General features: G+C 43.9%; 1 protein-coding gene across 2 annotated transcripts; it reads left to right on the top strand.

Moving 5' to 3' along the window:
- Positions 1–16: 16 nt before the first annotated feature.
- Positions 17–15,600, top strand: ZNF2 (zinc finger protein 2). Of its 2 annotated transcripts, none has more exons than XM_031441221.2 (5): positions 17–498; positions 8,418–8,503; positions 9,705–9,831; positions 12,049–12,162; positions 12,682–15,600. In XM_031441221.2, exons 2-5 carry the CDS (start codon positions 8,471–8,473, stop codon positions 13,686–13,688), a joined length of 1,281 nt encoding a protein of 426 aa, XP_031297081.1. In that variant the 5' UTR covers positions 17–498; positions 8,418–8,470; the 3' UTR covers positions 13,689–15,600. The 2 variants fall into 2 exon arrangements, with proteins under 2 accessions (XP_031297081.1, XP_064337980.1); XM_064481910.1 differs by lacking the exon at positions 17–498 and adding an exon at positions 6,646–6,665.
- The last annotated feature ends 1,130 nt before the right edge of the window (positions 15,601–16,730 follow it).

Raw genomic sequence — 16,730 nt, 5'->3', positions numbered from 1 at the left:
TTACAACCAAATTCTTTGAAGTGAACAAGCTGAAGCAGAAACAAGCCACCTTCCGGAGCCAGAAAACTGGAGTAGTTGTCTTCCCGGAGTGAAAACTACGAGTAAGGACGGGGTCCCATGGCTGAGAGAGATACATTTCCTTCGAACTGTCCTCCCACCGGAGGACTGGAGGGACGTGACGTCACATACAGACAGCACTTCAGGGTGGCCACAAGCATCCCAGGCGTCCACGGCGATTCCCTCTCCCCACTCAAGCTACCACACCGGCGTATCGCATCCAGTTTAGCGACGCCAACCCCTTTCTCCGAAGGGCACGCGTGCACAGGACCTTAGACGTCATATTAAAGCGCGCCAACCGCTGGGACTTCTGGGAAATGGAGTCTGCGAAGGCCGAGCATTGGTTGGAAGCGGGGACGTCAGAACCCTCTGCGCAGGCGCACTGCTTTCCTGACCTGAAGAGGCGCCGTCTTCCTGGGTCCTGAACACCCTGTACTGGAGGTGAGGGCTGTGGGTGTGTGTCTTCCAGGAGCCAAGTGAGCGCAGCGGCCGAGAGAAGGGGACACTGAGAACCTGGGGGAGGTGCTATGGGAGTAGAACAGATGACGCAGGCAGAGCCAGCCTGCAGAATGTGTGTGTGTGTGGCGACGTCCCGCCTCGGACAGGTGAGGACGGAAAGACGTTCCCCCACCCCGTGTGTGCCTGTGTTCCGTGGGGTGTGGGCACTGTTAGCAGTGGTCTTTCGGCCTGCGCCCACTATGTGTCAGATCCCAACTTTCAGGTTGGAAGTTTGGAGCCTTCCTCCGCGTCTCCTGTACCTTCTTCTCATAATGGGTGCCTAATAAATGTGAGTGAAATTGACACTAAATCTCGGTGCCGCCTACTCCAATCCCTCCCTGTTTCCCAGAAAGCGCCTCAGATTGTCTCTTTTAGCTCCCTGCTCTAAGGCCTCCGTACGAGTGATCAAGGGGCTTCATGGAGGAGGTGGGGTTTCATGTGAAAACAATACGAAAGCAGTAGCTAAGCGTTAGGCAGACTTGAGAGGAAAATGATTTTTATGAGTGAAGTGTCAAGGAATAGTGAGAGACTAGGGTGGAGAAAAGTACCCTGGGATCAGAGCATAGAGGATCAGGACACGACACGGTCAGCAGGGTGGATTGTATGGGACTGATCGGGGACTAACAGGAGTAAAACTTTTGGTAGAGTTATTCTGGGGGTCACATCCAGGACTAGAGAGGGGAAGGGACTAGTGCAGGGAGCCACTTAGGAGTGCTTGGTAGTGGTAGGTCCTGAAGCAAGCTGTTGTAAACCTGAATTATGTTGGTGGCAGTGTTAGGGAAGGATACAAATGACACTGCAAAACAAGAGTCGAAAGGACCTGGTGACTAACTAAATCTGGGAGGAAAGAGAGCTAGGTAAGAGTTTGAATTTTGGTCACCTGGGACAATAACAGAACATCTGATAGAAATGTAAAAGGGAGATGAGTTGATGTGGGGAACTGAGTAGCAGAAGATGGTTTTAAGGTGCTGACAGAATGCCTAATTCAGAATTCTTAGTCATTTGGAAATGCCGGATGAGTTTGGAAGAGAGATTGGAACTAGACTGAGGAGCCATTTCTGTAGAGGCCAGAAATGGAGCGCCAGGTATGGATGGATTTTCTGAGGGATATCACGTACTCTCACAGTCTGAGCCTTGGGCAGCACCCATGTTTCCAGGGCAAGAGTCGGGGAAAGAGTCCCAGCGAGATGCAGTTTCAGTGGGAGGAAGAAAGTCAGGCTAGTGTAGTGTCATAGCAGCTACAGTACCCATTCGAAAGAGCCGAAACTTCACAACAGTCAAAAAGCTGCAGAGAAATAAGTAGAAAAAGATATTGGAATTAGAGGTCAGAAATACATTGGCAGTTTTCAGTTATGCAGTTCCAGGTATGTGAGAGGTAACAAGAGCACAGTAATGGTTTTGAGGTGAGTAAGTGGTGATGATGTGCAGTCAGTAGGTAGGTAGGACTCATCCAAGAAGCTTGATCATGAAAGGAAAACCTAAATGAGAATTGTTTTGCCAGAGAGAGGCCACAGGATTCTGTGAAGATAGCTTCACATGGAGGAGGAATGTATCTGTTTGAGGATATGGGAACGACCTACTGGAGAGATGGGAGATGCTGGAGAAAGAAAGACTGGGTAATGCAGGGAGCAGATTCTAAGAGGGAACAACAGTGGACAAGGAAGTAGGACACAGATGTAGGACACTGAGGGAAAGTCCTGGAGACAGGTATTTCGGTTTTGTTGACCTCACAGCCCTGCTGCCTAGCACAGAACACAGAATATTGGTTCAATGGGGGATGAATGGGTTGGTGCTGGGCAGTAGAAAGGAAAGGAGCTTTCATTTATTGAACAGACTAAGATAAATGCTTTACACTAATTGTCTCATTTACTATTCATAACTGCACAGTGAAGTGGTTATTAAACAACGGGGCGGTCAACTGTTAGCTTAAGTAACTCCCCCAAGCCTTCACCATCAATCACGGAGGCCCGGGAGTGCTTTCTACTACACAGTCCTTCCTCACTTGGAACTCAATCTTGCGAAGCTTTGAGGTAGTAAAAGACAGCGTTCTGCTGAAATTGAATGGGAGCCATGGAGGTTTGGAATAGCTGTGTAGCTAAGATGGGAATAGTAAAAGCTTTCTAGGCAAAGCACTAAAATAAGAATTTGAAGAGCGTTTTCCCCAGAAATACTCTGAGACCCAGGAATAGGAGAAGGGAAAACAAAAGTGGAGGTGACCCTTTGCTGGGAGTGATTCCGTGTGAATTTGATGGATTTGAGGAGTCTTGAGTACCACTAAAAGCCTGCTGAAGCGTCTCATGGTGGCATCTAAACCTGATGGGGAATGAAGTTGGTCTGGCAGGGAGCCCATTGACAGTGAGCATCTTGGTTGCTTAATGGCTGGGAAGCTTTTATGCTCACCTCCATTTGTAATTTGTTTAATACTCAAGGTATTAAACTCATAATCTAATAACTGAAACTTTGAAAATTGTCTTTAAGCTTCAAACATTGAGCAGTTTTGACTACAATTTCAGATGTAGTTCAACTGATTTGTTCAAAAAGCTCTAACACTTTAGAAAAACATATGCAAATACTTTGATTCCAGTATTATGGCTACACTTACATTTAAACCTACTCTAAAACAACGACAGCACAGTGTAATTAATATTTTCATTATTTCTATCTTTCTAGGGTTATAACAAGATTTTTAGCTAATGTTAACACTTAACTTAGCACATTATTCTAAATGCCTTACACATATTATGCTATTTAAGCAACACAATAACTGTATGAGATAGCTACTTTCATTATCCCAATTTTACAGATGGGCAAACTGAGAGGTTATGAAACTTGCCTAAGGTCACACAGGAAGGAATAGGCAGAGCCAGACTTTGATTTCAGGCAGTCTGCCAGAGCCTATGCTCCTATACTGTCCTGTATCTCTAAGTACTAGTTTTGGCATCTATGTAGGACCTAAGGGTAATATTTTGAGACCCTCTTGAGGATGGAAGACCAACAAGGATAATGCATACTGTCAGGGTGATGGAGTATATAGCTCAGTGGTAGAATGTGTGCTTAGCATGCATGAGGTCCTGGGTTCCATCCCCAGTGCCTCCTCCAACAACAACAACAAAATATATACTGTCTTAGAGGACATAACTTGCAGGCTTCAGTTGCCAACTGATGTTACATACTTGTTTCCACGTACACGTGTATCACTTTCTGCCTCCAAGCAACATGTAAAACCCCAATCTCCTCCTCAGGTTGAGATACTTTTTATAGTTATACCAAACTTGTTTTTCCAGCAAGATTTTTGGTGGGTTTTTTTGTTTGTTTGTTTTGTTTTTGCCTTTCATGTAGGTTTTAGTTTAACTGATGTTCATCCTCAAGGTAATATTCTTTTAAAGTTTGCTTGGCCAGTGTTAACCCATTGTCTAGTAAATATATATTGATCTAGTCTTTCGGCACTTTTGAAAACGTAACTGTACCTTATTAGTATCTTATAATTAATAAGGCCAGCTGGAGGGCTCATCTCCTAAGGGAGGAAGGATTAAGTCTGCAGTTACCTTGCCTCTTGAGAATCTGAGGTTGGTTCATTATGAGGAGCCCATGTTCTGTCTACCTGGGCGCTTTGCTAATTAGTCCTTCCTATTTGGGGTATAGCGTTCCTGCTTCTGGGGTTACTTGGCTTATCCTCTTTGCCTAGTTTTCTTTTTTCATGCTCATATGAATGGATACAAGTGTATATCTCGAGGGTACATCTGTATTTTATGAATGGTCATACAATTAATAGAAAAAAAAACAAAATTACTTAACTGAAGGCTTAAACATTGCCTTCTTTGTATTACAACCATTTAAAAATACTTCATATTAGCTTTTCTATTTTGACTATAAAACACATAGTTTTTTCAAAATTCAAGTGATTTCATTTGGCAATAATAATTTGTACAACTTGGCCAGCGGGAGCCAGAGTCACCTGGTTTTTAACTGTCCAGCGATGTGGGAGCAGCTCAAATTCTAAATGTCCAAAACTGCACTTCTTAGGTTTCCCTCCAGACCTACTTTTCTGTTGCTCATCTCCATGGATGGTACCATTACTGACACATCAGGGCCTGGGAGTCATCCTTGCCTCTCCCATCCCATCCCATCTCCATTTCCAGTCGGCCTGTTGTCTCTTCTTAATAGTTCAACAGTGGATTCCCTTCTCCTGTTAAGTTGTAACCGCCTCCTCACTGGTCTACTCACTTCTTCTAATCCCGTTCTGCCACAGCTGCCCGGAGTGGTGTGGCCACCTGTGTCGGGGTGCCGGAGATCACCCTTTGTTCAGGGATGTGCTAGAAGAACTCAGGACTCATCCTCTAGTTGTCCTCTTGACTAAGATGATGACAGCAGTCTTGCAAGGTTACACAGGCAGATCGTCAGGGGGAAAGACAGGCGGAGTCTGGAGGAATTTCTGTGAAGTCCACCTCATGCTCTCTCCCATGAGGGCCACACAGAGCACATCCTCCTTTGGCAAAGAAAATACAGCGACATGTGTGATGTGTCAGCCCAAGGAAGCTCATTAGACTCAGAGCCCAAGTGTTTCAGCAGCAGGCCGTCTGCCCAACACATACCAAAATTCCAGGCCCTCTAGCAGCACGGCAGGTGTTTAGCATAAACCATATTGTTTGCACAAATAGCTTAGGCATAGTGGCCCACTCCTATCTCTAAGAGGGCTAAGGGTGGGCCAATAGGAAGCCCTCTCAAAACTGAAGTTGCCAGACCCCAGCCAAAGGCCAACCTTACAGGTCAACGCTCCTAAGAAACAGTCAGGTCTGCGGTAAGTTTCTGTACACCATCTTTCCTTCCTTCCTGGTCTTTTTCCTGTACACCAGCGTAAACACATACTCTTGTAAAACTAAAAAATCAGAATATAAGGAATTGTAAGAAATAAAATAAAAATCACTTGTAATGCCACTAACATTTTAATATATATTCTTCCAGTCTTTTTTCTGTACATGTGTGCACACTCAAATATGTAATTTTAAAAGCGTGCATTCTTCACTGAGTAGTGTATGAATTTCTTTGGGTTTTTTTTTCCCTTTAGATTTCTTTTTTTAAACAGAACATTACGAAGTTGAAGTTTCCTAGCTATCCCTCCCCCACCCTATTCCCCTCCCTCCCCAGAGGTACAATTTGATGTTTATTGGCCCATACAGGTTTTTGTAGATATGGTTTACCTGTTTTTAAATTTCATGTAACTATTGCACAGAAAGTCATTCTATAACTTTCTTATTTTTTGCTCAGTAATTATATTTTTGAAATTTATATGACTAACATGAGGCTCTAGTTCATTCATCTTAGTTAATATTTATGCACACACATACAAAGTCACAGTTAATCCTATTGGTGAACATGTAAGTCGTTTCCATTTATCAGGAGTGATCTTCCCCTCAGCGATTTGTGGTGCCACTTCAGTCGTATTTCAAGCTCCCTACATGCTTGGATGTGTTTGGGGATTTTCTAGCATACCTTGGTCTGTTACCTTTTCATAAAAATAAGTCATTATGGCATAGAGGTTAAAAACTGCTAGGCAGACCTGGATTCAAATTCTGCCTCAGCTTCTTAAAAAGCCTAAGTTTCCTAACCTGTAAAACAGTACCTAGCTTACTGATCCATGAGGAGGGCCTTAAAGTATGCTTGTAAAGAGTACTTAGCACAGTGCCTGGTAAGTAGCAAAAGTTCAATAAATGCTAATTATTATTAAAATGATATTAAGCATCATATTATATCATAAAATAGTATTTCTAATATGATTATGCTATCATATTAATATGCTATCATATTAATGTGATCATATGCTATTAATATGCTATCATATTAATGTAATAATATCAGTGGTATTCCATTCTGTGTATGGACTGGACCATAAATTATTTAATCAAATCTCCTATTTTAGAAACTTAGGCTATTTCAAATCTTACAATGTATTGTGAGAATTAAACAAGATGATACATGTAGAGTCATTAAGAGGTCACCTCACATAACACTTTATAAAGGTCAGTATTAACAATGATTATTAAAAAGCTCTACGTGTGTTCTTTCTTTTATCCTTAGGGAAAACTCCAAGGAGGGAATTGCTGGGTCTAAGGGTACGTGTTTAAAGGCCTTTGATGGACATTGCAGTGATCTTTCTAAAACACAAATCTGGTAGTGACCCTTCTATGCTTAAATCCTTCTGTGATCCCCGTGCCACTGGGAATAGGACCGTGTGGAGCTGGCCTTGATCTAGCTGGGCCCTGCCTGCCTCTTCTCTCGTCTCTCCCCACAGCACTGCTCACAACCTAGACGTCACCATTCTAAACTCACTACAGTTGTTCATCCTTTCCCTGGCTAGACCTGCCTCCTTGTTTTTGGAAAACTGGATGTTTTTCATCAAGTTCCACTAGAATGTTCCACTGCCTCCCCCAAATCAAAACTTATCTTAAGTCCCGCTTCTGCCAAGAAACTTGCAGTGTTCCTCCGTCCATTCCGCCTGGGTAGACAAGCCTCTGGTGTGCTCTCCTGGTTTGCTGTGCACATGCATCTCTTTAGAGCACGTATCCATCCTGTTATAAGATATTAACTTGATTTCTTGTTTGTTCTATGTGGTATCTTATAAGCTTTTGGAAGACAAGGGTGGTGTCAATTTTTTTTGCTTTGGTATAAATAGCTGGTGCTGAATAAATGTTGGTTGGGTAGAGGGATGAATGAATAACAAAGTTCAGTGAATACAGTCCCTTGACTGCAGCACAGTGGACAATGAGCCACAGACACACTTTTTCCTCCTTCTCAGGACCACACAGTCTCCACACCCTACTCATGAATCCCCAAGATGCTTGATTTAACTGTGTCTTATTTAGACTCTTAATTGTGAAAAACTGAGATGTACTCAGTTAACTCAAGTAAAGGGAATTTAGTGATAAAGATTCACACAAAGGCTAAGAGGGTTACAGTCTTAAGGAAATCTAAGAATAAGTAAGGTTGGTCTACATGTAAATTGTGGTTCTGGGTGGTACTAGGTGAACTGGGGCCTCAGGGCCAGGAATCCCTGGGTGTCGGCTTCAGCGCTTCACCACCACATGCCTGCCTGTTTAGTCTGTTCCATCCTGTTTTTGCATCGTGCCTCTCACGTCCTCCCAGGCTCTGCTTCCTGGTAGCTCGGGCTCCCCTGACCCATGTGGCTACTTCTGTATCCCTGTGCCCTCTTCATACCCTTTCAGCTCATCACTAGTTGTCCTGACATTTCTTAGTTCACAGTCCTGAGGATGGACGGATGTCATCTTTTCAAACCAGGTCGCATGTTAGTCCACTGCTCAGCCTGTGCATTGCCCATCTGTGGCCTTACCAGTGTGGCTCCAGGAGTATGACGCAGGGTCACGTGGAATAAGTCATGGCTGCCCAAGGGCTGCTCCTTTCGCACAGGGTATTGCTGTGAATGGGCCAGTTTTCCCTTGAAGACGCTGTGGGTATTTACTTGACATGACTTAGCTGTATAGTCATTTATAAAATTACTTACGCTTTTTGTCTAGTAATCATTCCGAACAATATTGAGTGTAAATTTATAAAGACGGTGTGATCCTTAATATGTCCTTGACTGCCAGGAATAGATGTTTGCCTCTGGGATGACAGCAGAACAAGCGCCACCCTGTGTTCTCAGCAGTGGTACCCACGGCCTTTGGCTCTAATGCCGGCGTGGAGCCGGCTTGCTCTTGGCCTTGCTTTTCTTTGCCTTCCCTTTTTATAGGGTGTTGAGAATGAGGGTGGGTACATAATTCACTGGCGTGTGGAAAATTTCTTGCTTCATGGGTCACAAAACTACAAAACAAGACTGGTCTCCCTCATACCCTCTTTCTCCCCCACAGCTTTGCCTCATTGGGACTCGGCTCCTCTCCATGAGGAGGGCGCACACGAGGGAATGGCTGCTGTGTCTCCGACCGCCAGGTGCCAGGTGAGGGAGAATTTCATGTTCCTGAAATACTCTCGTAGTCTCCAGAATGTAACCACTTTTCTTTCTCTATCCTGGAGCTACTTTGATCAAACCCAGCCAGGTGGGGGAGAGACTCCATAGGTAGTGCGTCCTTCCCGTTTGACTGGTGCTGTGTTTTAGTGACCTTTTCTTGCCTTGGACATGTGCCCACTAGTCTGCCACCAGGCACACAGCCCCTGTAGCCTTCACTCCAAGTGATTTGTCTAAAAACCAATGGTACGGGTCTGAGTGGAAGGTTTGGGGAACAGCGGGCTGCTTCTAGTCCTGACTTCCCTTTAGTACCTCCATGTATGGACTGAAAGTAGGCCCCCACATTGCAGGGAGGATGGGTTAGGCGGGGAATGTGACACGTGCTGTAAAGCGCCTCAGTGAGGCTGAAGGAGTCCTGAAGAGTTTTGTGTGGGCAGAGACACGCAGTCACCCCATTCCCGCCCAAGGGCAGAGAGTCCTGAAGTCCACACTCTGGTTTAGAACTTCTGCAGACACGCAGGAGACTCAGCGGGGTTTTAGGATTGGAGGTCAAGATGCAGTCTTGCAGAATCACAGAACATAAGAGTGATCTTAAAGATGATCTAATCAACGCCATTATTTGAAGGATTTGTAAAAAGAAAAAAAAGACAATTGATGAAATTTAACTAAGATTATAGATTAGATAATAGTATATCAGTGCTATCCTGATTTTTTCAGTTACACTGTGATTATGCAAGAGAATTTCCATGTTTTTACAAAATATAAACTGAAACATTTTTGAGTAAAGAGACCTCATGTTTGCAAGTTACTCAAGAATTTCAGGAAAAAGATAGGTGAATGTGTAGACACCAAGAAAGATAAAGCCAGTGTGGAAAACATTAACATCTGGGGAAGCTGGGGAAAGGGTACACGGGAGGTCTTCGTTCTGTTCTTACAAGTTCTCTGTAAGTCTGGCGGAAGAGCCCCTGATGCTCAGAGGCCCGGCTGCGAAGACAGTGTGGAATTGTGACCAAGAACATCACGCCTCGGGGGATGTTTGCACTTTCCCCAGATGCTTCAAAGCCCTACTTTGTCAGAACCATTTTCTTTCCACTCTCTCTGCATCCTCCAGGCTCTTGTCATTCTGACAGTTTGGTCTGGTCCATGTAGAGAGAAGGGTTATGAATAAGGGAGAATGTGATTGTGTTTCCAGGACCCGGTGACATTCGAGGACGTGGCTGTGGTTTTCACAGATGAAGAGTGGAGGCGTCTGGTCCCTATTCAGAGAGACCTGTACAAGGAGGTGATGCTGGAGAACTATAAGAGCGTTGTCTCGTTGGGTAAGGAGCACTTCCCACACGGAGCAGACTCTGTATTGTGTTGATGTGGGGTTGGGAGGCTAATAAATTGACACCTCTTCTCCCACCTGAGTCTGAACCCCTGAGAGACAAGATAGGAGAGCAGAAGGATATGGCTTCAGTGGGTTTCTTAGTCCTGAACCCTGACTTGGAACAGGCTGGCTTCTGATCTGTAAGCAGGCTAGACAGCCGCAGGCTCCCTCGCTGCAACACGGAGGGCTGGGGCGATGGAGCGGAGCATGAGAGCCTGCTGCTGGGAGCTGCTCTCCAGGGGGAGAGGAGGCTGAGTCACACACGCCCGGTTCTTCCCCAGCTCGGCAGTAACTTACTCAGCTCCACCCAGAGCTCTGAGGGGCGGAGATGGGTGTGAGGAGCCATCTCGACGGGGGAAAATTTCTCCTCAGAGAAGCAGAGGAGGGGGAAAGGAGTGTTTCCCTTTAAAAAGAGGACAGTGTGGGGGTGGGATTATAAGGCTGTGCCTCAGAGAAGGTCACTAGAAATGTGTTTGATTTTGATTATTTGTCTTAAGGACAGTCTCAGAGAGATGCCCATGGAAGGCACTTCACAATTGTAGAGACTTGTGTGACAAAAGGAAAATTAAGAGCTTCTGCTGATGGGGTATTCAGGAGGAGTAAAGTTGGGCTCCTGCGAGTAATGAGAACCTCTCAGAAACTTCCAGAATGAGAGGCTGAGAGTGTGCAGATTCAGAACAGACTTAAAATCAGCAGCAGGTGTCAGTGAAAGGATTCACACTGCAGATTTCATGGAAGGCAGGTCAAAAAAGCAAGCATAACACCCCTGGATTAGCTCAAACAGGTCAAACATGGAAATAGAATGTTCATGGGGCATTAGGGGGACTGCTGAGGCTGTGTCACAGATTTTGGCGGGATAAAATACAGAGAAAAATAGAATTCCCAAGGTCAGAGAGAGGAAGCCATGGGGAGGTGATGGCAGTGGCCGTTTTGTGAGCAGGGTGTCAGCCTACAGCTGGATGGGTGATCCTTGGGCCCAATAAGAAAGTATCCCTATTTCCTAAGTCAAGGGTCCCAATGCAACGGAATTTTAGGCCTCAAGACTATTTCCAGAAGGAGATCTATTTTTTAACCAAAAATGAACAGATTTGCTTCTAGAAATTTGTCCTAAGGAAATAATAAGATTAGCAGCCCGTGGTGTACACAAATACTCACCATCACATTGTTAGCAGCAAAGCATTGAAAACAGTCTGAAATTCTGTCAGCAGGAGATTAAATAAACTGTTGTTTCATACAATGTAACGTCATGTAGCCATTAAAATGGTGCAGTAGATGTGCTAATTAAAATAAAATATTTTAAATGTATTATCATGTGAAAAAAATCAAGTTTAAAATTCAGCATCATTTCATTTTACTTGTTTGTTTTTTATTTCTTTTAATTGAGAGTCTTCTGCCCAAAATGATCTTTTACATGTAAAAGTGACTGGAGTGACTTGTATTATATATAGTGAATCGTAGTGGATTTAGGATGTCAAAATAAATCAAATATGAATGATTTTAGGTGGGGTAGCCTTAGTCATTTTCCAAATAATGCTCTCCAGTAGTTTTTTTTTTTTATTTTGAAATTTTGAGATATAATTGTCATTATCCAGTTTTTAACAAAATGTATCTCCAGGTATCTTTCAGTATCAAAGTGAATAGAAAGAAAGAAAGAAAAAAATGAATGCAAAGTACAAAAGGTGATTTTTCTTTTTCCTTGTATATGCCCCTAGTTTTCTTATAATGAACATGATCCTCTTGTTTAAGTGAAACCATAATACTAAAGGATAAGCAAACAGAAATGGGCACCTTCATTACACATTTTTACACAAGGTGATCTTTTTTCATTCTCACCTTCCCTGAGATGAGGACTCTTCCCTGCAGTCCTACCAGTGCTAAAGCTAGGAACATCTCGTTCACTTCCTGGGGAAGAAGAAACACATTAATTCAGACAGATTCCATCAACTCTCTGACCGGACGCTGCTTGTTCCTTTTTAGAACTTCAGTCTTGATCTCCATTCAGAGGTTCCTGCATTCCTTACATTACTTTGTGCTCTGTGTTCCTGATGTGCGCTTTCTGCCTGCTGCGCCTTCTCTCTGAAAGACTCAGAAGCTGGGATTAGCTTTGGGATAGTTGTGTGCATTCATCACCTGCGACCACCTGGCTTGTCTTTTTCTCCATGAGCAGGACTTCCAGTGCCTGGACCTGATGTGATTTTCCAGTTGAAGAGAGGGGATGCGCCTTGGATCATGGAGCTTCATGGATCTGAGGGGACAGAGTGTGCAGAGAATGTCTGTCTAGGTAATTGAGTATGAACGGGGCAGGGCAGAGTTTGTTTTGTGGTGGTTATTTAGGTGTGAGTGGGAGGAAGTATTGGGTACTACTTTTTTCTCAAATTCAAATCTTTATTGTTTATTCTTTATCATCCACCAACTTTCTTTTTTTTCCCTCTGCATCTTAAAGTATTGTTCACCTTTATTCACCGAATGTTCACATTCTCAGACCTGTCACGTTGCCCATTCACACAGTGATACTCCTGTTCCTCACCATCCCTTCCATGTAGCCGGCTCTCCTACGGCACTTGGCCACGCTCCCAATAGAAATTCTCCCCTTTTCTGAGATTTCCACCATCAGTTCTATTCCCTGCTGTCAGTTCAGTCCCAAGTCTTGATTTCTCCCTAGAGTATAAGACTATTTGTGGGAGCAGGCGATGCAGCAACTGTACATTACTTTTCAGATTTATCACAATATCTCTTCTTTCTGCTGTAACGTTTCTTAGCCCAGAAAAGAAACTGCACCTGTGTTTTCTGTCCATTCCAGACTGGGAGACTAAGCCTGAGATTCAAGGTCCTTCAGAAGTAGAAAAATCAGAAGGAACATTGAGCGAAAAGCTTGGAAGAAAAGGTCCTCTGTGTCCTAAATTGGAATTTCATGCCCTGGAGGGTGGGTTGGAAACAGAGAAGGAAAGCCCTGCAGCGGAGGCCTGCAAGAAGTCCCTTTCCCGGGAGGAAGGCTTGCGGCACCGGTCAGCCCCTCCCAGGAAAACTCTCACTAAAGAGCGGGACCAGGAATGCAGTGACTGCGGGAAGACCTTTTTTGACCACTCCTCCCTTATCCGCCACCAGAGGACTCACACTGGAGAGAAGCCCTATGACTGTCCTGAGTGCGGGAAAGCCTTCAGTCACAGGAGCAGTCTCAGTAGGCACCTGATGTCGCACACTGGGGAGAGCCCCTATGAGTGCAGTGCCTGTGGGAAAGCCTTTTTCGACCGTTCATCCCTAACTGTACATCAGCGAATTCATACTGGGGAGAAGCCCTTTAAATGCAATGAGTGTGGGAAAGCCTTCTTTGATCGTTCATCCCTCACTCGACACCAGAGAATTCATACTGGAGAAAGTCCTTACGAATGTAATCAGTGTGGGAAAGCCTTCAGCCAGAAAAGCATTCTTACTCGACATCAGCTCATCCATACGGGCAGGAAGCCTTATGAATGTAACGAGTGTGGGAAAGCCTTCTATGGTGTCTCCTCATTGAACAGACATCAGAAAGCTCACGCCGGAGAACCCCGCTATCAGTGCAGTGAGTGCGGGAAAGCTTTCTTTGACCGCTCCTCCCTTACACAGCATCAGAAGATTCACACTGGAGACAAGCCATATGAATGCAGTGAATGCGGGAAAGCCTTTAGCCAGAGGTGCCGGCTTACACGACACCAGCGAGTTCACACAGGAGAGAAGCCCTTTGAATGCAGTGTGTGTGGGAAAGTTTTCAGTTCTAAATCATCAGTTATTCAACACCAGCGGCGTTATGCCAAACAGGGAATAGACTGAGTTGGGCAAAAACTTTAGTCACAGGACCTCCATGAAAACTTAAGATGGGGGTTCCCCAGCTTAGACAAACCCATCGCCTGATCATTCTGTGTGTTCTGGCTGCTGCTTTCCTTTCCTGCCTCTGCTGCCACAGTGTTTGAATGAACACCCTCTGCCCACTGTGTGATAGAGCTGACGTGGGATGGATGCCAGAAATTCGGATGTGACTTTAAAGAGTCAACACTTGGCAGAAGTTTGTCAGACAACAGGGATCGCCATTAGGAGGCCATCTTCAGACACACCTCTTGTCTGAGGCCCCAGGTCTCACTGCACTTTAAATAACTGGAGGCTACAACAGGTGGGGAAAGGCAGCCTTGTGCCAGAACAGTACTGTTGTTTCTGAAACAGTTCTTTTTTTTGTAGCTGTTCGTCCCTCTCCCTTGGAGCTTTTTTTGGGTACTGACCTCATTCTGTTGTTTCCCAGCTTCTAGATCTCCCAATACTGCCACCACCACTAGCTAGCACTTACTGAGTGCTTATTATGGGACAAGCACTCAGCTGAGAGTGTTGTAAGGAGTAGATTATTTGGTCCTCTCACCAACCCTCTCATAAGTACTGTCACTACTCACATTTTACAGGTGAGCAAACTGAAGTCTGGAGGGGTTAAGTAACTTGCCTCAGGTGACAGCTAGTCAAAAGTGAAGCCAGGTCTTGAATACAGGTCTCCCTTCAAAGTCTATTCTCTGTACCATTTTATGCTATAATGTTTATAATTTATATACAGGTACTATCTCCTCACCCAGACTGTAAGCACTTGGAGGTGTGACTTGGATGTCTTTGTGTCTCATACAGTGCCTTGCAAATAACAGGTGCTCAATAAACATTTAACTGAAGTAATGACTTTCTGACTTACCAAGTTCTATTTAAAACACCTCTTAGATTCACATCCTTTTTCTTGAGTTTTCACAGTCTGGCCTGTACCTTTATCACCTCAGGGTCCTGTTACTGCAGGAGTCACTCCCTGTTTCAGATTCTTTCCTCTTCATTTTTGAGGAGGTGTGTGTTAAGCTATGGTGCAGTAACAAGTAAGCCCCAAATAAACAAAGATTCATTTCTCATGTAGAATCTGATGTGAGTCAGTCTGTCTTGCCTCATCCTTATCATTTAGAACATGTTGCCTCCAGGGTCATCATGGGAGAGAAATCTGGAGGAGATTTTAGGATATTTTTAAGGGCCATCACTTCTGTTTATATCTCATACACCAGACCCCAGCACCAAGAGGCTAGGAAAGTAAACAGGCACCTCAATATTTGGTTAACATCAGCAGCCTCTGTCACAGTTACATTTTGCATATTACTGTTAGACCAGTCTTTTCAAATGGCCCCCTTCCTGCCCATCATTGCTTTACTCAAGACCTAAAGGAGCTCCCTGTTTAATGAAAGTGTCCCTGAATATTTGTCTGCCTTGACATGGTCCTGCATTGCTGAACTTGAAGTCCCAACTTCCCAAACCCTCTGTACCCTGGGCCCAGCCATGTATTTTTATTTTGTTGAAGATCAGGCACCAGGCAACTTTGACTCTAGGCATCTGCATTCCTTTTCTATTGGCTTAAGGTGATGCCCAGAAGAGGACTTGATTCTGAAAGGCTGTCTGGAACTTAGCTCTCCCTGCATGAATCCAGGTGGACCAAAATGCATTTCTCCCTGGGAGTTAAAAGTCTGATTCAAGAAACTGGATTGCCAAACAGATCCTCAGCATACAAACAACCCTATTGATCAGTCTTTCTTAGAGCAGATGAGCAGCAGGGAAGACTTTTCACATGTGGACTTTCAAAGCAACTTGAGGAAAAACACAGTGCAGAATCTATCATAGTGGATAATATCTGCTATTATTTAATAATTTCAAGTAGAAAATAAAAGGAACTATTGACAAACTTTCGGCTGATGATTGTCTCTGAGAGTTCTGAATCTTATTTATTGCCTTGTTAAAAGTAAATTGAAGGTCAAATATTTCCCTAAGATACTTTGCTATTGTCAGCAAGCTGAGGCTCGAATGAATTTAGAATTCTAATGGACTTTTGAGTAAAGTGATAATCGAAACAGAGTGGGGACATAAATTCATCAATTCTCCATTTGTTCTCTTTTAAAATTTGGTGATGTTGAAGAGCATTTTTAAAAGGGTGAAATACTGTTCCATCTTCTAAAAATTCTGAGGAAAGGGTCATTTTACCTTTTAATTGATACCTCTCAATTCAGCATGGATTAATGGAGACCTTAAATTTTGAGGTTTTAGCTTCACCAAATGGCCATTGGTAGGATCAAATCTTGGAGTCAGAAGTTAGTTAAACTGGAAGCATGTCAGCATTCTTAAGGTTTAAGGCCAAGAATATCTGAGGCAGTGCAGCCAAGGTGTTCCATGTGAGCGTAGAGAATGAATTAATTTGAATATATTGAGCTTGAGATGCTTGTGAACTATCCAAACATGTATGGATGTTCTGTAGACAGACAAACCGAAAACAGTGATTTCAGATATAAAGGTGATATCTGAAACCACGTGAATGGAAGGAAATTGCTCATGAAGAAGGTGTAGTGTAGGAAGAGACTAGGGTCTTGGGGAACACCAAGATTTAAAGGGGTATGAAGAGAGGAAGAGCCATGAAAGCAGAGTGAACAGAACAGGATGGAGAGGCAAGAGAAACACCAAGTGAGTGCGATGTCACAGAATTTAAAAGACTCAAGAAAGGGAATAGTCAAAAAGCATTTAATGTTGCCCAAAAAGCATTCAATATTGCCAAGTGGTGAAAAAGGACAGAGTCTACTGGCGCTTGTCGGTAACTTGGATGGTGGCACCAAAGTCATACTGGAATGAACTTAGTTAAGGAATGAATGGGAAGTGGAAGGTAAAAATAGCAAGTGTCCACAATGCTGAGTAGTTTGGCTTCGATAACGAGAGAGGGAGAATGGCAGTTGGAGGGGGATGTGAGACTAAGGGAAGAATTCTTTAAAAATGTTAGAGATGTGAACAGTTATCAGGATTCTTTAAGTATAGGTAACAAAATACTTC

This window comes from Camelus dromedarius, chromosome 33, assembly GCF_036321535.1.
Source record: "Camelus dromedarius isolate mCamDro1 chromosome 33, mCamDro1.pat, whole genome shotgun sequence".
Taxonomy (NCBI): domain Eukaryota; kingdom Metazoa; phylum Chordata; class Mammalia; order Artiodactyla; family Camelidae; genus Camelus; species Camelus dromedarius.
This window is presented reverse-complemented; position numbering and strand designations above follow the sequence as displayed.

Coding starts and splice junctions, on each gene's coding strand:
- ZNF2 (XM_031441221.2), top strand. CDS start 8,471: ATGGCTGCTGTGTCTCCGACCGCCAGGTGCCAG. Junction 9,832..12,048: donor TAAGAGCGTTGTCTCGTTGG/GTAAGGAGCACT, acceptor CTCCATGAGCAG/GACTTCCAGTGCCTGGACCT. Junction 12,163..12,681: donor TGCAGAGAATGTCTGTCTAG/GTAATTGAGTAT, acceptor TGTCCATTCCAG/ACTGGGAGACTAAGCCTGAG.